The sequence below is a fragment of the Coffea arabica genome, chromosome 7c, assembly GCF_036785885.1.
Source record: "Coffea arabica cultivar ET-39 chromosome 7c, Coffea Arabica ET-39 HiFi, whole genome shotgun sequence".
Taxonomy (NCBI): Eukaryota; Viridiplantae; Streptophyta; class Magnoliopsida; order Gentianales; family Rubiaceae; genus Coffea; species Coffea arabica.
The window spans coordinates 14698280-14721784 of record NC_092322.1 but is presented as its reverse complement, the minus strand read 5'-3'; the positions used below and the strand labels follow the sequence as shown (position 1 = coordinate 14721784).

The 23505-nt window shown below is 36.9% G+C and overlaps 4 protein-coding genes across 9 annotated transcripts; 1 reads left to right on the top strand and 3 right to left on the bottom strand.

Annotated features, from left to right (window-relative positions):
- Positions 1 to 207: 207 nt before the first annotated feature.
- LOC113698035 (uridylate kinase PUMPKIN, chloroplastic) lies at positions 208 to 5898 on the bottom strand. 2 transcript variants are annotated; one of them, XM_027217701.2, is made up of 7 exons: positions 5564 to 5898; positions 4150 to 4300; positions 3970 to 4023; positions 3016 to 3107; positions 1273 to 1499; positions 718 to 894; positions 208 to 597 (listed from the first exon to the last, which is right to left on the bottom strand). In XM_027217701.2, exons 1-7 carry the CDS (start codon positions 5755 to 5757, stop codon positions 488 to 490), a joined length of 1005 nt encoding a protein of 334 aa, XP_027073502.1. In that variant the 5' UTR covers positions 5758 to 5898; the 3' UTR covers positions 208 to 487. The 2 variants fall into 2 exon arrangements, with proteins under 2 accessions (XP_027073502.1, XP_027073503.1); XM_027217702.2 differs by having other exon boundaries at positions 4150 to 4297.
- A 1925-nt stretch (positions 5899 to 7823) lies between these two features.
- LOC113697884 (splicing factor Cactin-like) lies at positions 7824 to 9478 on the top strand. Its single transcript, XM_027217484.2, has one exon. The coding sequence runs from the start codon at positions 7864 to 7866 to the stop codon at positions 9355 to 9357; it is 1494 nt and encodes a 497-aa protein (XP_027073285.1). The 5' UTR covers positions 7824 to 7863; the 3' UTR covers positions 9358 to 9478.
- Positions 9479 to 9807: 329 nt separating this feature from the next.
- Positions 9808 to 15838, bottom strand: LOC113698459 (uncharacterized). Of its 3 annotated transcripts, XM_027218284.2 has the most exons (7): positions 14188 to 15838; positions 12606 to 12691; positions 11729 to 12061; positions 11231 to 11590; positions 10783 to 11004; positions 10572 to 10696; positions 9808 to 10474 (listed from the first exon to the last, which is right to left on the bottom strand). In XM_027218284.2, exons 1-7 carry the CDS (start codon positions 14215 to 14217, stop codon positions 10164 to 10166), a joined length of 1467 nt encoding a protein of 488 aa, XP_027074085.2. In that variant the 5' UTR covers positions 14218 to 15838; the 3' UTR covers positions 9808 to 10163. The 3 variants fall into 3 exon arrangements, with proteins under 3 accessions (XP_027074085.2, XP_027074084.2, XP_071914242.1); XM_027218283.2 differs by having other exon boundaries at positions 11231 to 12061; XM_072058141.1 differs by lacking the exons at positions 12606 to 12691; positions 14188 to 15838 and adding an exon at positions 12456 to 12594 and having other exon boundaries at positions 11231 to 12061.
- A 1151-nt stretch (positions 15839 to 16989) lies between these two features.
- LOC113700163 (uncharacterized) lies at positions 16990 to 22177 on the bottom strand. 3 transcript variants are annotated; one of them, XM_027220669.2, is made up of 8 exons: positions 21753 to 22177; positions 19663 to 21625; positions 19451 to 19541; positions 19168 to 19325; positions 18992 to 19043; positions 18812 to 18891; positions 18630 to 18723; positions 16990 to 17905 (listed from the first exon to the last, which is right to left on the bottom strand). In XM_027220669.2, the coding sequence occupies exons 2-8, from the start codon at positions 20635 to 20637 to the stop codon at positions 17328 to 17330; spliced, it is 2028 nt and encodes a 675-aa protein (XP_027076470.2). In that variant the 5' UTR covers positions 20638 to 21625; positions 21753 to 22177; the 3' UTR covers positions 16990 to 17327. The 3 variants fall into 3 exon arrangements, with proteins under 3 accessions (XP_027076470.2, XP_027076471.2, XP_027076472.2); XM_027220670.2 differs by having other exon boundaries at positions 21787 to 22177; XM_027220671.2 differs by having other exon boundaries at positions 21982 to 22177.
- Positions 22178 to 23505: the final 1328 nt, after the last annotated feature.

Below are 23505 nucleotides of genomic sequence, written 5' to 3'. Positions count from 1 at the left end.
TCCGGATCCAAAGGAAGAGGATTGGCACTTTGGTGGTCTTTTGACCATGTAAAAATTAAAGCAGACTGAAAAGGGAAGGTGAAAATTATTCTTCAACCTTTTACCGTAGACAACTTTGAACCCCAATGTCAAGAGCAGTAAGCAAGTGTTTAAGTTGACAGGTAAGTCAAAGATGGAAGTTGAAGCAGTCATAAGCACCAAAGAAAGTTTAAAAATGTTTAGTGAAAAGTGATATATAACTCTTTCTTTTGATGGGTTCCGAGCTATTTGCAAAACATGCATCAGAGAAGTCCAATGGTGCTAGTGGAATCATTTACAGTATCAGCAGATTGAATTTTAATCCAACAAGAAGAATACTCAAAAATGGGATCCTAAAGGTTTTATGTGGTTCTAAACGGTCACGTCATAGCTCCAGGATGCTCTTCTGCATAATGCTCATCACTTAAAGGCTCCACAACCTTACTTAGCAGTATTCAGCCTTCCTCTCTCAAGTCCTAGAATTGGCTGAATCGCGTGTGCCACCAATCAATGTACCCACGCTTTCTCCCCGAATGGCTTTTGATATGTTACCTGGTTTGTTGAGATTGAAGACGACAACTGCATGAAGAAAAGTGAGGTTAAAATCAGCTTTAAACGGGTTAAAATGCAACAACGTTATTGGTTTATCAGCCCTGAAACCAAATAATGGTAATGAATATGAAACTTGAAGATACGTACCAGGAATGTTGTTTTCTTGGCACAGGGTAATGGCTGTCTTATCCATAACTGAAAGTTCCTTTGACGTTACCTCGTGATATGTCAGGGTATCCAAAAGACGAGCATTGGGATTTCGCCTAGGATCATCATCAAAAACCCCATCGACATTTGTAGCTTTCAGCACAACCTCGGCATTTACTGCAAAAACATTTGAAACGCAACCCAATTAGGAGCACTAAAATATTGACAGAAGAATTAAACACCAGGCAGTCTTAAAAGGCTTAATCAGCATAGTGCAGTAGTAGGGGTCTACAAAATTTGGTAGCAAATATGTGGTTTCCAAAGTTTCAAGTCTGCAAAAAGAAGGCGATCTTGTTTTCATGTCAAATATCATAAAACTGTGCCTTTCCTTTGGGGCCATCTTTCATCGATTTTAGATGAGTGACAGTTCATTTATTAGGAGAAAAGGAACAAACATGGGGAAAATGCAATAAGCATTCCAAGTAATACATTATCCTCTCATCCATGTTAGACATTCTGAACATATCAGGGTCTGGGTCAGGAAAGTGAACTTACTCTCGGCACACCTTAAGGCAGCTGCAGTGTCTGTAGTGAAAAAGGGATTTCCTGTTCCAGCTGCAAAAATTACCACCCTTCCTTTCTCTAGATGGCGGACAGCCCTTCTGCGTATGTATGGTTCGGCAACTTCTGACATACGAAAGGCAGTCTGGACTCTTGTCGGGATCCCGATACTTTCCATTGTTGCTTGCAAAAATATAGCATTCATTACAGTTGCCAACATCCTGAACAAGGATTTGAAAACATTAGTGCCATCAGTCCAGTACCAATGGTCAAACATCCTAAAACCCTAATTGGTTGCAAACAGGAATAGTGAATAAGAATATTAATCCAGGTAAAGTAATAACACACATTAGAACCAAATCAAACCCAATTAACAAAATAAGCCAGATGGCTGACATCAAACAATGCACAAAATCAATGACTTAGGATTTAGCCTATCTTTGAAATTTTGAGTAATCCTGAATTGTTATAGAGAAAACTGTCCCTGGTCCTAGTTGAACTAAAAAGTTTACCTTGTGGTTGTCAACCTTCAAGTGAGTAAATAGGCTAATTGGCTGATGATCTAAATAGACCTTTGATACATGTTGTTAAGTTCTAATGCTAGATAATTGCTGGGAAAAGAATCTAGATGAGGTCCCTGAACTCTAATTCTTATTTTGTCTTTTCTCTTTCTTGCAACTTTCCTGATTTCTTATATGGAAAAACTTATCATGCACTTTCTATAAAAAGCAAAAGGGAACATGGATAATCAAGAAATATAGAAATGACCAGAATTACTCTCCCTTTAAGATAGCCAACTGCCACTCAATCCTTCATTATCTTTTTCACTCTTAAATCCGGAATCTAGCAAGTCCATCAAAGCTAAACTTTTCACAAGATTTTGACTTCTACAAAAGGAGTATATTGAAGCTTTTACCTTTCACAATACATTCCCAACTTTTTTTTCTGTCACAAACTTTAGGAATCCGACACAAGATTTTATCTTTTACAAATTGCAGCTTTGTAAACTTTAAGATATAAGCAACACTTCTATCCAGTCAAAATGGTTATACAAACCAATGATAGTGCGCAAATTTATTATGTCAAAATTGACCTGGAAATTAATGTCTTCAATTAAGACGCATGAAGCTGACCAACAATGAAAGTTTTTGTAACCGAATTTTGAGGACAGTATTAACACTACGATGAGAAACATCCTTTATGCGCTTTACTATTTTGAAATGTACAAGAAAACTAGTCGTTAACATGCAGTATTTAGTTTAATTGAGATGTGAGAAAGAACTGAACTCTGATACTTTTGCTTCATATACATCTCTTAGTTTGTACACATCCAGCAAGCACCATTTGGAGCGTCCATGCATAAACGAGCTTCTTCGAGTGCTTTGAGGCATTTCACTCTTTGCCAGCACCACAATGTAAAGGGTGAAGGCTGGTAGGAAGCATTTTGGCAAACACATAGATGCACAATCCAACGAACATGCATGTGCACACCATACTCAGAAAGATTAATTATCACAAAAGATCCAGTACCATGATCCCTTATACTATTGCAACCTCTACCATGTACAAGTCTCCAGAGGTAAAATATGCACACACAGTTTCAAGAGAAGAAAATGAAGAACAGTGGCAATTATGTGGTACAGCTCATGGCAGGTAATCAGTAGAAACTTGATTTAAAAGTATGCTTTGTAGCTAAAACTAGAACTTTATTTACACAAATCTGAGATGAGAAAATACCCGATGTAATCAGCTGAAGAACGGTCAAGACCACTACTTCCTGCCCAAGATGATCCACGAAAAATATTTCCTCCACCAACAACTATTGCAACCTGAAAAATTATCCCAAATTAGCCAACAAAAATATCTTCGTAAATCCAGTGAATAGTTATGGTCCACTCATGCAACCTTTCTGAAGAGAATTCAGCATCCATAAACTGGTTAAAGAATTAATAATCTAAAAGAAGACCCAAAATGTTGTTTCAAATGTTCAAGACAAGATCATTCAATTAATAATCATTCAATTCTGTCAGAAGGTTAGAGCTGCAATTTCTCATCAAATTTTTATCCCACTGTTGAGGTCCATGCAAAAAGCCATCTTTTTGGGTGACTCACTCTTGAAATATTTAAATGGGTTCAGAAGCTAAATAGGTAAGCTAACTGGTTATGTAAAACCTCTTCAAGGTAACTAGATACAGTAGCCGAGATCCTTGAAAAACAGATAACAGCAAAGTGAAAAGAATTAACTGAACACAGTTTTAATAATAATAATAATATTTATTATTATTATTCATCATAAGCCCATGTTCTCAGAAACTATTACGAACGCCTCATTCTGCACTTCCAAACTAGAGGCCACTCTATCCTTTTAGGTTGTCACAAGATAAGTTCACCTATATAGAGGCGAAAATTTAGCTTTTTACTTAAACATAAACAAGTTCTAGTGGCCTCCATGTGCTACTACATCTTCTTAATAGTTTCAACCACATACAATGCCATTCCAGAATTGGCTTTCTTTTTATTTTAATTTTTGTTTAATAAGTACATGATTCAAGTTTTACCTTAAAACACTGCACCAAGTTAAAAGATACTATTTATTCTGGGGCAAGGATCAGAAAGCTAGGCAGATAAATTATATATAGTCCCTAATATGGGAAACCAAAGTGAAACAATAAGCAGGAAATGAAAATTCACCTCGATGCCAAGTCGGGTAACTGATGCAACCTCCCTTGCAATTGCCATAGTGACCTAAACAAGCACAAAAGAATTATTAACTCAAAAGTATACAAGTTACTAAGCCAAGCACCCCATTTTTAGGGCCTTGGAGAGGATGAAAGCACAATAACGTGTTCTAATGGCTCTTTCAATTCCAACCTTCGGGTCAATATTTTGTTCTTGATCTCCAGCAAGTGCTTCCCCACTTACTTTAAGCAAGACCCTACGCCATTTATATGATGATTGTAGAGTACCATTTTCATTCAGTGTCATTGTAAAAGAAGCCATAGAAGTTACTTGAGGTTGCCTGCTGGATATGAAAAACAATCAAGCTTACCAGAAAAGGAACATATTCTGTTTTGTATGGGATAATACTAGATGACAATGACAACTGCAAACCAGAACTTTATTTGGAAATTCCAAATACTGTACATAGTAAAACTCTTGAAACAAGTACATGATGATAATACCTTTATGGTATCTCAGGTAACCAAACATGATGTCATAAGCAAACCAAAATAGAAAATACAACTGCTTATTTGAAGTTTTTAAATTATTTAAGAAGCATGGATCTGCAAAGGGGAGTGTCTTGTATAGTTCTGCAGTAATAAAGAAGGTGCCATCCAGTTCTCCTCCTATTCTTATTCTTAAACCACAACTGCTGTTAAGCACGCTTTTGGCACACTTCATATACTTTCTTAAGTTAATCCGTGTGCCTGGCAACATTGTCACACAGCACTACCAGTGTGTAAACTTGCATGAAAGAGACATGCCATCCTAGACAAAGCTTAACAAATGCATTTTAAAAATCACTTGAAACCAATTATGTTCAACCAAAATGGGAGGTATCTTCAATAGCACAAGCTGCATTAAACAAACAATTTAATGAAATTTCACTCCACACTGACCGTTCTGCATGAATTAGACAATTCAAATGGTTCCCTATGATCCTCCTTACGACTAAGGATTTATGATGGTGATGATAAGCTGCCCATTCTCAATTGATTCCAGAGAAATAGATCTTTCTCTTTTCCACCCAATCAGAATGAAGTAAGAAACAGCTTCAAATAAGAGCATGGCAACATAAACAAAGGGAAAATACTTTTAATTTGCCAAAATGCATATCAACGCCACAATTTCCACTTCTTTGCCTCGTGAAGGCTCACGAATTTTAAACTGCATATCGCTTATGACCTTTAAACTTTTCTTTTCCCCACACTGCATAGGCCTAATGGTTTATGACCAATGTCCCAATTTTCACGAAACCAACACTGCGCAAAATTACTGTTTTTCTTTTTACTTGTATATGCTTTTAAAATCTATCCCATTTGCCATAATACTGTTGTTCTATCACTATAATAAGTCTAAAAATTGCACGCCACTCGAACTGCAGCTTTCATCAAGCAAGAAACTTTTAAGCAAACAAAAAACAATTAAAAAAAAACCAAGAACAAAAATGACAATTAAGAATAGCACCTGCAATTTCACCAAACAACTTTCAAGAATGTTTGCTACAGATCAATTCATCGCAGCCCATTACCAAAAGGAATTCAAGAAGTTTCTTGTACATTACCTAATATTGATAGGTTCAGAGGAGGAGCCCAGTTCAGAGAAGCAACAGCTGATAACTAAAGATTGAGAACAGCCTTGAAAACCAAAATTATGGTAATTTTGGTGATGGGATTTCAAGAAACAGAGAGAAGGTGAAGAAGAAATGGCACTGAAAGAAGCAATGGGACGGCTTAAAGAGGTTGAGAAAATAGACATTTTTACTCAAAAAACACCACAAAGCAAAACGAGAACAAGAACCCTACTAGAATTCTTTTTCTCGTCTAATGAAAGAAATTGCAAAATTGATTCTTTAACGCCTTGGTTCAAGATTCTTGGGGGGGTGTAATGAGGATTCTTGCAGGGATTTTTTTGGGTTATTTTGATGGGTTCTATTTGGATAACGATAGTTATTTTGGGTATTGCGGTATTGTGGGAAACGTGATTTTCCGAGGGAAATGTCTTCTCTACCCAAAAACAGAAAGGGGAAGGCAAAAGGAAATGTCTCATCAGGCAGACTAGGAAATTAAAGTCCAAAAAAGGGCGATGCATACTTTTATGTTTTTTAAGATAAAAAAATGATTGTATTGGAGTTTTTCGGAAAATTTTTTTATGTTTTTTATAAATATATTTTTTAATTATTTTTTTATCTTATATATATCATATCGCTAATATATTTTTTTACAAAAACTCTAAAAAATAATAATCCAAACAAATTATAACAATTGGAGATCTAGGGAACTTAAAATATCTTTTCAGTATTTTATTTGTAAGAAATAACTTTGACAATGTTTTTTAAAAAAATTGATAATGGAAGTCAAAAATTTATAGTAGTCAATTTTTTGTTAGGAAGAAATCTTTGTAGTCATCGGGTACACATGTCTTATTATTTGTAAGGACAAATAAAGTGCTTTTTTTCTTTATTTGAGGGGACTTAATGGGTGGTGGGGATTTAGCCATTTAGGTCAATGTCCTTTATACATACATACATACATATATACATGTACACACACATGTATATATATATGTATGTATGTATATATATATATATATATATATATATATATAACAAGAATATTGTCCATGGAGCACATTAGTATAATAGGCAGAAGCTGTTTTTTTTAAAAAAAAAAAAAACAAAAAAAAAGGCATGTAAAGAAGATGGCAAATGATGATAGTTAATGTGATAGTTCATATTTTATTTCCACATCAAATTTATGTTAAAATGATAAAACTATCCCTCCTATTGCATTTGGACTTAAAAAGGGCAATTTTAGCATTTTGTGCAAAAATGATTGTGGAATTAAAAAATGGACTGCAACATTAACAGCACTAGAAGATTTTAGTGTATGGATGGTTAGGTACATTACAAAATTTACACCATCCAATTTTAGTTTTGAGCCTACTATGATGGCCCTTCTGAAAAACATTAGTTTATTATCAAAATTTTCTTTTAAATTTCACCATATGATTTCGAGTTCTACTTCTGTACTTCACTTCTAAGAAAATCTTGAAGATAAATAGCATTTTATTCTCAAAAGTTTGCTATAAACATTTTTATAAGACGTTTGCTACAAGGTAATGTGGAAAAATATTTCCCTCATGGCTTTAACATAGGGCGCCATTTGGAGCCCCAAAAAAAAAAACGCAAACAAATGAAGGGGGAAAAAATTACATTTATTGGCACATAAAATATCGCTTAAAAACAAAATCCTATAATATCTAATTCTCTTTTTTTCCTCCTCCGACCACCTAATCCATCCCTCCCCCAATACTATCTATGTTAATTCGGCAAAAATGAAAAAAAAAAAAAATTTATTGGCACTCGGCACATAGAACATTGCCTTTAAAAAAAAGAAAACAAAACAAAATTCTACAACATTTATACGTACCATTATGTCCGCTTAAATCCAAAGCAGCATAGGATTCGGCAAACATTTATGTGTGTATATATATTGAGTCCTAGTTTTGGTGAGTTGATCAGTTAGCTACGCTACCTTTTGCAAGGCGGATTATACGGATAGAATTCTACAAATATACACGTCGCTACGTATCTGTTCTATAACAGAAAATATTCTGAGTTCGTGACCTAGTGAAGGAAGGCCGGCCTTGCGGCATCGTGGTCTATTCTTGCATACGTTGTTTGGTGCCTACGGTATATTCTTGGAGCAAACGTTCGGCTAATCGTAGTCAATTCTTGCATACTTTGTTTGGTGCCCACGGCATATTCTTGGAGCAGCAAAAATTTTTTTTTTCTCGTGTTTCATCGGTACTGTTCAGTTTTCAGGCCTGCCTTATATATTCTTGCATACTACCAAGAACATAATGGAGAGGCGAATGGAGAGGCTTGGCCAATCACAACAGTGCCCCACCACCCCTTATACTTCTGATGATGAGTGCCATAATATGAGAATTGCTGACTATTTGGCGAGAAAGGTCGAGAAAAAACGAGCAAAAGTTGCAAGAGAATGGAGGTCAAAGTATTCTGTTGATGGTTCAAGCAAGCGTTTTGGAGATTCTCATATCAATGAAGTATTTGTTTGGAGGAAAAAGATTGAACGGGATGTGATGGAAGGGCGAATAGAGGGTAACATGTTATCATCAAAGGCAGAGAGGAAAAGGCAGATGGAAAGGTTTGGTGAAGTGGAGAAGTTAAAGAAGAGGAGGGAAGAAAGGGATATTGCCAAAAGGAAACGTGAGGAAGAGATGGCTTTGTTAGCTCGGGAGCGTGCTCGATCCGAGGTCCAGGAATGGGAGAAGAAGGAAGAAGAATTTCTTTTAGCTCAAAGGAAGATTAGGACAGAAAAACGGTTTTGCGAGGGCCGTCCAAAGCCAATCGATATATTGATTAGGCTCATTGATTCATGCTCAAATGATGACGATTTGGAGAAGGATAAAAATGCAGAACCTAGCATGGTGGCTTTTGAGGGGCTCAATGTAGAAGAGTTGGAAAAACTTCGCGAGGAGACAAAGTTGCAACTTTGCTTGGACAGGAAAACAAAAATGCATGTGGAGTATTGGGAGACAGTTTTGGTTGTTTGTGAGGATGCCTTGGATCACGCTAGAGTTTGTGGAGAGAGGGGAATTCATAGGAGCATTGAAGCAGATGTAGAAAGGTTTCTTGAAGGAAAATCATACAACCAATTGGAAGATATAGAGTCCCATATTGAGTCTAATATGAGGTCTGGCAATGCTCAGGAAGTTGAATTTTGGGAAGCTGTTCTGAAGAGGCTCTGTGTATTCAAGGCTAAGGCTCGTCTCAAAAGTATCCATGCCAAGGTGCTGCATGATCGAGGACATATCCAGCAGAATAAGAAACCGTTGGAGGTTGGTGATGGTAGTACTGATGGACAAAGTAGTTCAGAGCTTGATGAGGAGGCTTTAGGATCATATCCACCAGAGTTGATGATTTACGATGATGATGATGAAAATGGGGAAGCAATTGATACCAAGTACTTCACAAGAAAGCCAAAGTATTTCAATCTTGTTCATACTGGCTACCGATGGAACAAGTACAATCAAACTCACTACGACCATGATAATCCTCCGCCGAAGATGGTGGTGGGATACAAGTTCAACATTTTCTATCCAGATCTTCTTGATAAAGCAAGAGCTCCTACTTATTTGATTGAGAAGGATGCAGATAGGAATGACACTTGCATAGTAAGGTTTCGTGCAGGGCCACCTTATCAAGACATAGCATTTAGGATAGCTAATAAGGAGTGGGAGTATTCACGAAAAAAGGGGTTTAAGTGCAACTTTGAAGGTGGAATACTTCGTTTGTACTTTAACATAAAAAGTTACAGCTATCGCAGGTGATGCCCTGTAAAGAAATTGTTCAGACACAATTTGTCATGTACCTCGATGCTGTTTTCCTTTTCGTCTTATATGATTATGCTTCTCTGTTTTGACAAAGGTTTCATGGCTTCTTGTTTAACAACTATCATAGGTACTAAAGTATCTGACTATTCCAGAAGTCAATTACCTGATGTGATCTTAAAATTTGAACAACTTGTATCCTATATAGTTTTGTCCTCTTTAGTGCCTTAAGCAGGCTAGGTATGAGTAAGACTAGTTGATCAGCTTCGTCAATGCTTCTGAAATTCCATATCAGTTTTACTTAGAAAATTAAATGATTACTTGAATCCTGCTTGAGTATAACAATAGGAAATCTGCTTTGTTGCTCAACTCTGTCAATGGCTTTTTTTTTTTGGCTTTCTCAGAAGCACAGACTATTTGATAATTTCGTGTAGCAAGTACTATGCAACCTCATAAAACATGGTATGTATACAATAGTATTTCAATATCACCAGTTGTGCAAGTCACCTGTCTAGGTCAAATCTAACAAGAAAAGCTCCAAAGCACCAGAAATAATGCTTCTGAGGAAAGTGACTATCAAAGAAGATACTTTCCTCGCCATGTCAGAGTAGTCGTAATGGAGAGTTTCATTTCTACTTGTATGATGACATCTAGATAAAGAAACAGAGTAGACCTAACTAGATCATTTCTATACATATCAAATCTGAAGAATGTGCAAAGCTCTTTCTTCCTGCTGCATGTAGCTATCATGAAATGCATCTATCCTGCATTCATCTCAGTGTCATTGCTCTTCAGCCTGTGTTTCTTCAACTGCTGGCTGTTTTCTCTGCTACGCTAATAGTAGTGGAAGATATTGAAGAATCTTCTGAGGAACTTCTACTTGTGTTAAGGAAAGCAGTATACTGCGTACTAGGGAAGGGACAGCCAATTGTACTAGAAGGGCGGTGGCAAATTTGAAAGGTCGGATCAGGCTTAGGTTTATTATGACTAGGAGAACTATGTCCAGATTGGTTGCTTTGTTTGGAAGGCGTTATAGTCTCATTGCTGCTATTGTTAACAGGAAGAGAACTATGCACTTTCTGGAAGACACCCCATAAATAATATTTCTGCTGGAATCCTGCAAATTAATTGAAATGGTGTGCATTTAGCAGAATTCCTTTTTAAGTACGTAATGCCAAACATAAAGATTGTAATGAAAAGTGTAACAAACTTACTCCAGTGCTCTAGTGGCAATTCACGAGAGGAAAAGATCAAAAGTTCCAAATCCTTCATTATGACCTTCAAAGCATTATCACCTTCAATCATGTCATCAAGAAGGCCATCGTAAACTTTCTCATCCCTTTAGCAGACAATAAACATAAATTAGATATGGGGTAATTTTACATGTACAGTAAATACATCCAGTTTATATCCACATAACAGTACCTTTCATACTCCGGAAAGAAGAACAAATCAATACTACCATCTGTTGGTGGCACATTCTGGAAACTCTTTGGCCACACGCGGCGTTTGGCTAGAACTTCTGCTACAAGCTCTGGAGGCAGCATAATTGCTATGTCAGAGACCTTCGAGCAAGCTTTCCTTGACAAGTGGGCTAAGATACCAAGATTGGTCTGATTTTTTTCACGTGTAATGCTAAAGGAACCTCTGCAAGAAAATCTTACAATGAACAAAACAAGAAACATAATGTTCAAGTAATTTCTAAACAAGGCTTTATTACAAACATAATTAGAAAATGGCATGGGGGAATTAATGGTAAAGCCATTTTCTAATCTTCTCAAAGTTGTGGAAAGAAGTGGGATGGCATGCCAAACAAACTGAATTTGTGCAGCAACAGAATATGGGAATGCATTAAGAAGAAAAATGGTTTTACCGCCAAATTGGATTCATTAATGACCGTGCAAACAATTGGCGGTGAGGTCGTGATGAGAGCTGACCGTTAGGTGTATTAAGTGGACCAACATGTTCTTGAGAAGCTACAGAAGACTCTTCAACACTGATTGTACAATCTTCCTCAGAACAACTGCTATGATCAATCATTAGCCTCCTCTTTCTATTTGACGTATTTAGTGAACCAACATATCCTTGAAAAGCCAGAGAAGACTCTTTAACATTAATTGGATTGTCTTCCTCAGAACTGCAGCTGTCATCAATCATTAACCTCCTCCTCCTCCTCCTGTTTCTGAGCTCTTCATTTCTTGGAAGTTCAGCAAATGAGTGGACGTTCGTTATCCTGTCAATTAATGTTGAAGAATCATCTTCCAATTGAGCAGTTTCAGTCATTCTATATTTTATCCTCTTTGGACTAGAAAAACCACTATCATGGATGTTAGAAGTAAATGGCAAGGATTCTGCTTCAACTTTGTCAAACCTTTCTTTAAGCCTATCATAGTCCCTAAGTTCAATATTCCCATCATTGCTGTCAGACAAGTTCTTCATACACAGAACTGGTGAAGAACTATCTCCCGACAGCTGAGGTGTTTCCACCATTCCATGATTTGTCGCAACAAATTTCCTTCCTGCAAGTGAACTCCTTGAATACAGTTTCTTCTCCAATTTCATCCGAACATCAATAGCTCTATCTATCCTCGTACTTATTCTTTCACTTTTTCTGAATGAATCAACCTTGTATTTTCTGGGTGCACAATCCCAACATTTCCAACCAGACTGGTCATCAGTTGAGCAGAAATCATCGAGGCAATAGCTGGAAAGTCACATGAACCAAACACAAATAGTCAAACACATTGGTTCAATTTATTATTTAAAATAAATTTCAGCTGTAGAGTCACAAACATCTCCACGACAAACAAAGGCATTTGGGCAATCCAAAGATATTTCTGAACATACAAAGCTGAAAACTACAAATTTCAAAATTTTTAAAATATGCATAAAGATTCTAAAATGATTTAAACGGTGCAGAAGCGCTAAGCATCCCAAAAAGCTTGAGTTATGCTTGAAGGGCAACAACTGACTTGCAAAGCATTCATTGCAAGTTCAATTATGAAATATGGAAAAACTTCAAAGTTTCAATATGCTCGTAATGTGTGGTATGTGAGATTATATTGCAAGAGCAAAACAATCACCAATGTAAAATTCACCTTTCACAGTCTAGTTCAAATTGGATTGACATCATCTGCCAAGAGGGATGGATGCACAGTACTTGAAAGATCATCCCAATAGGAAAGCAATCCAAACGTTTAATTTATCAAATCCAAGAAAAGAAGTATTTAGTTAATGAGAGGACATACAAGTGTGCTGCAGAATCTTGGCAGTTGATACAGTAGATAAGAAGCCCTTCATCTCCTTTGTCACCACAAGTTAAACATACAGTCCTCTAGGGGGAAAAAGAAACATCAGACAACAAGAATTTTCAAATACATAAAAAAGCAATAGTACAGAAGATTCTGTTTTGTTCTCAAGTCTTTATGCGTGGGGCAATCACAAAAAGATCAAATTATGTAGCCACATACTTTCCCCACAGACCTAGCATAAAACTATAAGTGGATACATAAAAAGATATTACATGGTCCAAGATCTCTGCAATTGAGTGCAAAAGATACCATTTCTTATCCACTTCTAAAAATTCTTGATGTCCAACCATGTGCGCAGAGAGAGAGAGAGAGAGAGAGAGAGCTACAAAAGATAATAGTGCTAACATTTTTAATAAATTTCCTATTTATTTCCTCTCGTACCACTCAAAGCTACAAATTCTGGAGAGGAGAGACAAATCAAACAAAAAATATACAGTATAGAAACGTTTCCCTTTTGCAATTTTCTGCACGATTTCAATAAAAACTCATTACAACTACAAAAAAAATCCATGCACAAGAAAAATAATAAATACCAAAAATGACAGAGGAAAATTACAACCCTTCTCCTTTTCCGTTTTTCCATTTTTTTCTAGCTAATTCATCCAACACACATGCCAAAACAACACTTAACATACCCGGTAATACATACATGGACACAAAGCATTGCTCTTTTGCTGAATCTAATTGAACAAGGTTTTTCTTGAGCATAGTTGCGATTATAATGCGGCAGAGACGAGTCAAAAAACGAGTAATGTGAACCATAGCTGTAGACTTTAACCGACTGCCCATTACACAATAACCATAGCTGTTCGATATGAAAAAATACCGGGGAACATAACTTTAACAGCACAAAAAACAGAGGAATTCAAACTGTAGAACAGAGCCCACTAGCAATTGATCAAAAATCAAAGGATTTGACATCTTTAACTCCCCATTACAGGAAATATTCTAACTTTCACCAATTAAATACAATAAAAAGTGTCATTTCCTTCATCCAAATATATCAAGGAACAAGCAGAATCCCCAAAAAAATTAATACCAAAAGTGAACTTCTAAAACAAAGAAATACTGATATGAGCATTTAAGATGTTGCGTGCAAAGACAAAATCAACCCAATTAGGAAAAACCCTTTTCAGATTCCCAAAAAAAAAAAAAAAAACTTTTTGTTTTTTGGGGGGTTTTTTTTTCCCCTTTTTCTTTGCCAAAAATTCTCACTCTCCAAACCAGCAGACTCACCAAACACTGACCATAATCTCAACACAGACCCAAAAAAAAAAAAAAAAAAGAGACATTTTCGCCAAAAATAAGGTCTTCATCATGACCAGAAACAACCACCATTCACACAGTAAGCGTGATTTGTGTGCGTGTGAAATGAGCATATATTAGCCGAAACTTAACCCAATACAGTCATACTACTGCATTGCCGCTTGACGATGTAATTGTAGAAACGTGTTGAACTTAGTAGAAATACTGGTACATAAGTAATAAGCAGTACAATGATGAGAACACGACATCCTACCGCCTGAGATTCGCTTGAGGACGACGCCATTGCTGTTGAGCAAGCCAGCGAGAAGGAGCTCGTGTGTCAATTGTGAACTGCCACGGAGGAAAGGAAAGGAAAGAAGGGATTTTTCCGTATAGAAATGAAATAAGGGAAAGAAATGGAACTTCGAGAATTAAACGGCAAAGGAGATTCTGATGAGTTCATCTCTGTCCTATATTTGGTCATGGAATTGCATGTGGAGGTGAGGCGGCTGAGAAGAGTAGGACTCTGTAGGAGTCGAGCCGAGTCAAGGCTGGTCGACTCGATTTGGTCTAGTTTTGATTTGATTGAGCCGAATCTAATCTTCAAGTCGAGTTAAGGTACGTCCAATCAACTCAATCTAATTTTAATTTAATTGACCCGAATCTCATCTAGGCCCTATTTGCATGGTGAATTTTCTATATAGATGTTTTTATCCTTGGATTCTATAATAACATACTAAAAAAGTAACTCCAAAAACACTCTAAATTCGCGGTAACTTGGGAGCTGCCTTCTTTGGCATGTTTTTATTATACAAAATTTTTAACAATTTCGTCTATAAAAACCCCTAAAAACACTATAAATTTTTTAAAATACCCACTCTAAAAGACTAAAAAAATACATGTCTATTTTTCTCTTTTATTATCATCCTCCCTGACTATTTCCACTTCCATTGCCGTTGGTCCCATCTTAGCCCACCATTGTGAGGCGTCAATAATTTTTTTACCCCACGTCGAGACAAGAGAAGGGGATGAAGGAGAGAGGATTGCGTAAAAGAATGGAAATGGAGAGGAGGAGGAGGAGGAAGGAGAGAAAGAGAAAGAGAGAGGGAAAATGAGGAGGAAAAAGAGGCAGGGAAAAGAGAAAAGAGGAGGGAGAAGGAGCAGGTGGTGGTGGATGGTGGTCAAAAATAATAAATTTTTAAAAATATCATAATAAATTTTAAAAATACAACAAAACTCGTTCCAAACAATACTTAATTCATATGGACTATATACAATGGATAGATTTTCAAACACAATGATATAGTGTGGTTTCATATGGATTATCCATTTTTTCAAAATTATTTTTACTTATGGAGTTTGCAGTAACAACTCCAAAAATAGCTCGAAAAATACACACAATTTCAAATATAACTTATAAAATAAAAAATTTAAAAAAAATTCTACCATATTTTCTTCTTCCATTTACTATCACCACCCACTACCCCTACTGCCTCTCCTCTCTCCCTCTCCCTCTCCCCTCCTCCATCATTCTCCTCCACCTCTACTCCATTTTCGCCTCTTCCTTCTCCTCTCTTCTTCTCCTCCCTTTTGCTTTCTCTCCATTTCCTTCCTTCTTCCTCTTTCTCCCCCTCTCTCTTCCTCCCTCCTCCTCCCTTCTTTCTCAATCCCCTTTCTCCCTTTCCTAGTCTAGTCGTGGCCATGACAACCGGATATCTAGTCATAGGCTATGACCATATTTGATCATGAGACAAATCACAGCTTGTGACCAAACTAGCGAGAAGGAAGTGGAAGAGGTTATAGGGGAAGGAAGGGGAGAACAGGGAAGAGAGAAAGAGTGGGAGAGAGAGAGGAGAAAGGAGGGGAGGAGAGAGAAGAAGGAAGTGGGGAAAGAAATGATAGCGGTGACCGATAGCAGTGAATGATAATGATAGGTGATGTTATTTTTAATTTTAAAAAAAATACTCCAAAAAAATTTTAAATTCCAAAAATATCCTAAAATACACTTTTAAAAATACACTGGAAAAATACCTAACCATCTACTATAAAGTTTTTCACGTATACTGTTATCATAAAAGTTTTCAAAAACACTTCTAAAGATACCTAATTAATACAGAATAGTTTATCAAAAATACATCCAAAATTATCTAACCCATGCAAACCCTAGTATATCAAACACAATGTTATAGTAACATATTTCAAAAACACTTTAAAAACATCTTAAAGACACTTCAAATACACCTAAGAATAACATAAAAAAATACTTAAAAAAAATCCTACCTCTTTCTTTCTCCACCTACCTCCATCACATACCACTTCCACCACCACCCTTTCCCTATTCCTCCTCCATGATTTGGTCATGAGAGAGAAGGGGGTGTAGGGGAAGGGAGGGGAGAGGAGGGGAAGATGAAGGAAGAAGAAGAAGGAGGGGGGAGAAGGAGGAAGAGGAGGGAGGATAGGGGAGAAGGGATAAAATTGGAATTTCAGTTGCATTTCATCAAAAAGTTTTCTGGTGCCCCTCCAAAACCACGAGGGAAAAAAAAAAATTTCTGGGGTGGGTGATAGCTTTCTTGGTGGACTCGACCTCCTTTCATGGATCCTAACTTACGCCTCATCCACATCTACTAGCAAAAAAGCCCCGTTTTAAAAATGGTAATATAGCGACATTTCACCAGAGCTTTATAGCAAAATAAGACAGAGTAAAATTCCTCTGTTGTAGTGTCACTTCATTTGTTATTCCTACACTAAACTAAATTAGTTTATGTCCATGCGTTGGTAAACTAAATAATTACCTACGAGGATCAGCTTCCACAGTTCCATTACTCTCCTGTAGTCTGTATCCGATGCATTCTCACTTCCTTCTGATGTGAAATTAATGAATTGCCTTTTCTACAGTAAGACTTTGGAAGGTTCACCAAATTTGTTTAGATGTTCCTCTAGCAGTAGGACTTATTTCACTTTAGGTTCTCCTTGAAATTCCCTTACTTTCCTAGTTTGTCATTCTTAACATCCCATTTCCAATTAAATCAAGAAGCAAAAAAAAGAAAAAGAAAAAAAAAGCTAGGATGGTTGTGCAGCTAAAAGAAATAGGTGCAATTCTAGGGTACCTCAAACTGTACAAGGAAAGCAAGAGCCAGGCATTGGGATTTTTTCTTTTTTTTTTTTTCTTTTTTTTGATATTTGTGGTTTTATACAGTCATTTACAATTTCATTTTGAGAATAAATGCCAATGAAATTATATGGCCAGTTTTTCCAATCTAGTCTACAAAGAAATTAGCTAATTGTTAGAGAAAGGAGGAGTCAGCAGACAAGCAAAATCGTGCTGCTCAAGTAATCATCTCATGCACTATTCAAGGCCTTGTCAGCCAACTTGCTATCCACAAGAGAGACAGGTCTTCTTGTTTCTTGGAAATTTTAAGTCTTCATAGGCAACCCGAAATTATGGAATGTCCTGATCATTCCATCCATACCAGCTGTGACGAACACCAGACCCCACGATGCGGGGAAATTCCCACAACTTTGGCTGTTATTCTGATGCTGATGTAGCTGTTGAAGATGATCATCAGGGCAGTCGCAAGTTTGATCATCATGTTCTGGATATTGTATCTCCCACATGGGTAGTTTCTCCTCAGGCCATGTTGCAGAAGCTTTTGATGAGACATCCATGGAGAACCAACTAGCTAAAGAAAATCGTTCTTGATCTCTAGCCAATGAATACGAGCTCTGGTTGCTACATGTCTGCGAGGACGCAGAGGTGCTGTCATTACCAGCCCTCCTTTTTTCTGTCCCCATGCCTGAGTAAGGTATTGCAATTGATACACCTTCAAAGGAAAAATGCTCACAGGAGCGGGCTGATTTTTTTGCTTTGGATAATTGGATCATTATGTTGTCATAGTTCCAGACATAGATGCGCGAGTCCTCTCCAACCGATACTATATGCTGCCCGGTTGAAGTGAAAGAAGCTGATGTCTGACCTCCTGATTTTGCTAGACCTGTTAAACCAGACAAGTTGCTCATCAAATGGATGCCTAATAGTACATTCTTAGCTCTAAACTCAGCATTATCCAAATGCTGCAAAAGCACATACTGCAGGTCATGATGTATGCAAAAATATGAAAAGTTTTCAGTTAGATTTGTTGTCTGAAAGACTCAATATGTCTAACAAGACAGACAAACTTACAGAGAATCGATCTACTACAAGACGTACATGACACAAGTTCTGTATATGTAATATTTGGGAATCAACCTATACCAAATGCTGATGATGTGCTGGTGAAAAATCAATTGGCCATAACTCTGTGTTTGTTTCTAGTATGATATGATTGCATTCTTGATTTTCCTTCTCATTGTTCATTTATAATTTAAAAATTCAGATGTAGATTCAACTTACAGGGACATGGTTCCAATACATCCCCAAGTGAAAAATCTAAAGTGTCATCCAAATACTATTCTCATAAAAAAAAAAATACATTCAAAGACTGCAGATCCACAAAATATCAGATAGACTTTTGATACACTGCATTCAATATGGACTCGAGTAATTTTATAAATCTTTTACTGAACATAAATAGGCACTTCTAGAACCGTAGTAGTTGATAAAGCTGTATGAAACAGCTTGTGCTACGTGAAACTTTACAGAAAACGAGGTATTCAAACACTTAATAGAAGATCATAGCTTGAAACTTTACAGCAAACAAGAATGAACAGAATTTATACCTTTGTATTTGTGGACAATATCAAGTCCATCAAGTATTCGAATCTTGGAATCTTCAGATGTTATCATAACCCTTTGTGAGTCATTATCCAGAAACTGCAAGAATTGAGAAACCTGTGTGAGCAGCATTGAAACTAGAGATACATAATCATACCTAAAATAGCTAGAATACGAGTAGTAGAACCTGAATGCCAGTTATTCTGCTTCCAGAGGATTTCTTTTTACCACTAATTCGCATCTCCGCGCGTAGCAAAAGTTCACAGCCTGCATGACAAGGAAACATACTTAGTGGCTCCTAAGGTACACAAACGGGTTCTTTTATTTTAGATTTAAACGACAGTAGCGACATGCATAAATTACATACCTGATACTTCATAAAAACGACAGGCACCAGAGATGAAACCAGTTATAAAACCCTGTTTACATCATATCAGCACAAATATCCTGTCAGTTTCGTCTCACAAGGGCAATTTCCAAAAGACATAATACTAAGCTGAATTATTTACCAATTCATATATCTAATATGGAACTGGATCTTACTTTCCCATTTGGCTGGTAACGTACACTTGTAACTAAATCCCGTGTATCAGCCCAATCTATAACTCTCTTCTCCTGTACTCCCCAAATTCGTACTATTCCATCAATAGATCCGCTGATGAAGTGGCTTTCATCAACAGGATTGAACTGAATGCTCGTTACTGATCCACAGGAAACAGAAAAACCATTAGACTTTTAATGGCAAAGCTGCAACCTTATAAGTCAAAAAAGAAAAACATATGGCAAGCCTAGGCACCATGGATCTCAAAATTAGATTGACAATTACCATAATTATTGTGGAGAAAAATTGAATGGCATTTATTCGAGCCAACTTGCCATAGACGAACAGTGTTATCCTTGGATGATGACAAAAGATGCTGCATTACAAACTCCAAATTAGCTTCATGATAAAAATTAAGGACTACTGGAAACTCCAAGAAATTGATTGCAACAATGAAAACGTGAAGAAATAAGGTCATTAACTGCTAATCTACTCACATTGGATGTGGACCAAGCTAGGTCCAAAATGTCACTGGTGTGACCATGAAGTTCATGTAGTGGAGACTCGTTGATGTGGAAAACCTTCTCAGGAACAACAATAGATGCAATTCTTGACTGTTTTCTTTTAAAAGTGGAGCTCCCTTTTAAGTTGTTACTCTGCAAATTACGTGCTGAAGTCGTACAGGAGGCTTCTACTGATGAAACACTCCAAATCCGAACAATCCCATCTTCACCTCCGGTTGACAGATATTGTCCATCAGGACTGAACTTCATCGTCCAAATTAAGCCTTTGTGAGCCCTAATTTCTTGTCCAGCGTAAACAGCAGTAAATTCCTTACATTTTTTATTTTTCTGTTGAACTTTCACCTGAGTTATTTTTCTTTCTTCATCAGAAAATTTCTGTGCCGTGGATGCATCAATGCATCTACTTTTCTTCATCTTACACAAAAAACTTCTCAACCAACCATTAGTTTTCTTCTTTTTCACATCAACAATTTTGTAGTTTTCAACATGAGCCTGCATTTCGCTACATCTAACTGCAGAAGCAGAGCTAGGACTTCCAGCTGTTTCCCTTTCTGTCATAATGGATAGATTCTCTGACCATTCCTCCCCGGATTCCTCAACCAAACAATTTGCCTCACCATTCAATTCCCTGCTGTCACACACTAAATTTTCCTCTACAGATGATGAAGAAGAACAACTAACTGCTCCACTACATTCTCCGACCCTGTCCGCTCCCATGGTCCCAGATTCTTCATTAGGTGCCACATCATTTACAGATGAAACCCCTTTAAATCCCATTGAAACCAAAAATTTCTCTCGTCGGTCCTTCACACTTCTTAGCTCACTCAACCAAATGTCATAACCTAAATTGACAGAATCCAAGTCTTCTCTAACTATAAAAGACTCCTCAGATGAAAAGGACTCTACAGCATCAAAGAAAACCTCTTTACCCTCATCAAACCTCTGCATTTCTTGCAGTGAATTTAAAATCAAAATTCCACATTAAACCCAAAATTCTCCTCTCACTTCCTCAAGCAAATCAAGATCTGGACAATACCCACCACCATCCCCATAAATACCTTGCTAATGCCAATTTCACGGTCCACGTTTCACTCACAAAACAGTGGGAAACAGTAGGCGTGTACCCATACAATGCAACCCCTTCAACACAAGTGCATATTATATTTTACTGCATATATTCAAGAACCATGTCTCTGTACTAGGTACAATTAACCAAATCCCATAAAACCAGCAACAAGCAACTATTGTTCACACATTCTAGTGGTAAAAATTGCCTTCCCAACACAACGAAAGCTTATATAACTAAAGTACAACCAGAATTAACCAATCAAACAATGACCAGCACAACTGATGAAATTCAAAAACATATACTACTATTTTTTACCTCGATTTTCATCCAAAGCAAGAGGCAAAAACAAACAGAACCACCGACCCTCCTACGATTGTGGGGCTCTGTACCACTTCACCAAAGGTCAACCCCTTAAATATAAACAAAAGCGCAAGAGTCAAAGCCCTGTGTCAAGTTCTCTGTATTCAGCCATCCTTCCAACAATTCTCTCTCTCGTGCATGAATGAAGGAAAGGTGGAGTAAACAAGACCCTCCCTTTAACTCAAACAGAAATCCCAGCTCATTTTACAGTCCAAAACTACCAAAGAATTGGCTTTTATCAAAAGGGTCTCGAGATCTGTGGCATTGGATGAAAAATTTTGCTCTAGGGACAAGCAGAAGCGGCACCCACAGATACTACTGATTACGAATGCTGCAGATAAATTGTATAAAGACTAGAGAAGCCTATAATAGGTTGTGTTTTTACTCTACTCGGCTGCTACTCTGAGAATTGAATTCTTTCTCTCCTCAATGTGCTGTCACCTCTCTCAAAACACCATCCAAAGTCAATTCTACGCGAATTTCAAGAATCCCACTTGAGCCAAAATGCTGCGAAGAGCGAAAAAAAAAGAAACAAAAAAAAGGACCCAGGTTAGAAACCCAGAAATGAATCCAACTGATAACAATAATATCTATCAAAATTAGTACTACTAATCAAAATTGAATCTTTATTTACTTGAGACTAAAGGCATTAGGCATTTGTCCATTACCCTTTGTTTAGAATAATCCTAGGAAACTTCAAAATTTTTGGAGAGTAGCTCTGAAAAATTACTGAATAAATCGAGAAGATGAAGGAATGAAGGAAACATATAGGTAATCACTGATGGGGAGAGCGGCAGAATAATTATAATAAATTAAAGGGATTAAACTAAAGCTAAAAAATTGAGCCTTGGACACATGCATACAGGCTGTGAGTGAGGCTGTCTAGTTGTTCCTCCTCTTCAGTATTTTTTCTCTCTCACACACACCCCCACAAACTCACTGGAAACACACACATTGTGACATTCTATGTGAAGAGGTCCAAATCCATAGAAGTCATATTTTCTTGGAGGCTAGCGGATGGGGTGGGGGTGGGGGGTGGTAGCTCAGAAGTGAAGCTGTCTCCTGAGAGAATACTGGAGCAAAATAAAGGAGGAGGAAATGAGGAAAAAAGAATGGGCATCATCAAGTGACAAGTGTCTAAGTAGCCAACCATGCTGGCAGAGTGGCAGTCCCTTTCTTGTTTTTGTTATTGTTTAGAATCTTTTATTTCAATAGAATTTTTTGTTACTTTAAGCAAAAATCCTGGTAGCATGTGCAAATTTTTGGAGTGTAGCAAAGCATCAATGATCAAACAAATCTTCTTATTTCATCAATTTAGATCAATTTAGAGATTTTCAATTAGGAGGGCGTGTAGGATTTCGTTGGTGAGCCGCTGAGATTTTGTCAATTATGAATTAATTAAGAAGTTGATCGTGCAAATTTGAATATAGATATAGATGTAGGACCTCTTTTGTCTTCTTCTTCTTCTTTTGCTAGGACATCTTATATTTATATTTCGCCTTTTGCTAGGGTCCATGTTAATTTCTAGTTTTATCCTACTTTGAACCCTTATATTTTAGCCTTAGAATTTCTTTCCCAATTATTTGCCATTGAGAATCCTAAAAAAGATAATTCGAAGAAAAAAAAAAGAGGATTTAGACGTGCCAAAAATGGAAAAAAAAGAAAAGAAAAGATTCAAGGGTTTGATCGAAACATATAATCAAAACGTAAAAGGTTCAGGTACATCAAAGTCAGAAGATGAGGGATTAAACTGCAATTCACTCCAAAGTGATTTTGAGGATCAAAACTTTTATGCTCCAATAATTGAAGGATAATAGGGTATCTTTTTAGTTGGCCATCAACATAAAGAACATATATGTTGGCGTGTAGCCTAAATATGCAACAAGAAAAAAAAATCAAATGATTTTCAAGAACATTAATTATGATGATAGAGGGTATACACATATGGTATGGTAGATGCAGGACAGGATATTATGGCTTTTAACCTTTGGATTTTGTGCAGCTTAAGTTTCTTGTACGGAGAACCACACGGGCGTATGTATACGTGAGTGACACAAAAGACCCTAAAAATTGCATTGATTAGTATTTACTGCTTCTGTTTTCTCTTTGCCAGTAGAAAAGCAAGCCGAAATGTTTCCATTTTGGATCATCTTTAGCTTTCAGTACTTCCATTTCTGCCATCTTCTTTCTTTGCCCTTTTGCATGCAGGAAGTTTTACACGCACAACACACAGTGCTGAGATAGTGGTGCAGTTATATACCATATAGAGATGTAGAAGTGGGAGAAGCTGTAAATGGGCACGTAGTAGGGAGGTGAATAATTGAGACGATGCAGAATTGGACCGAAAAAAGGAACTCACGTGGCATCAATTAAAGGTACATTATGGT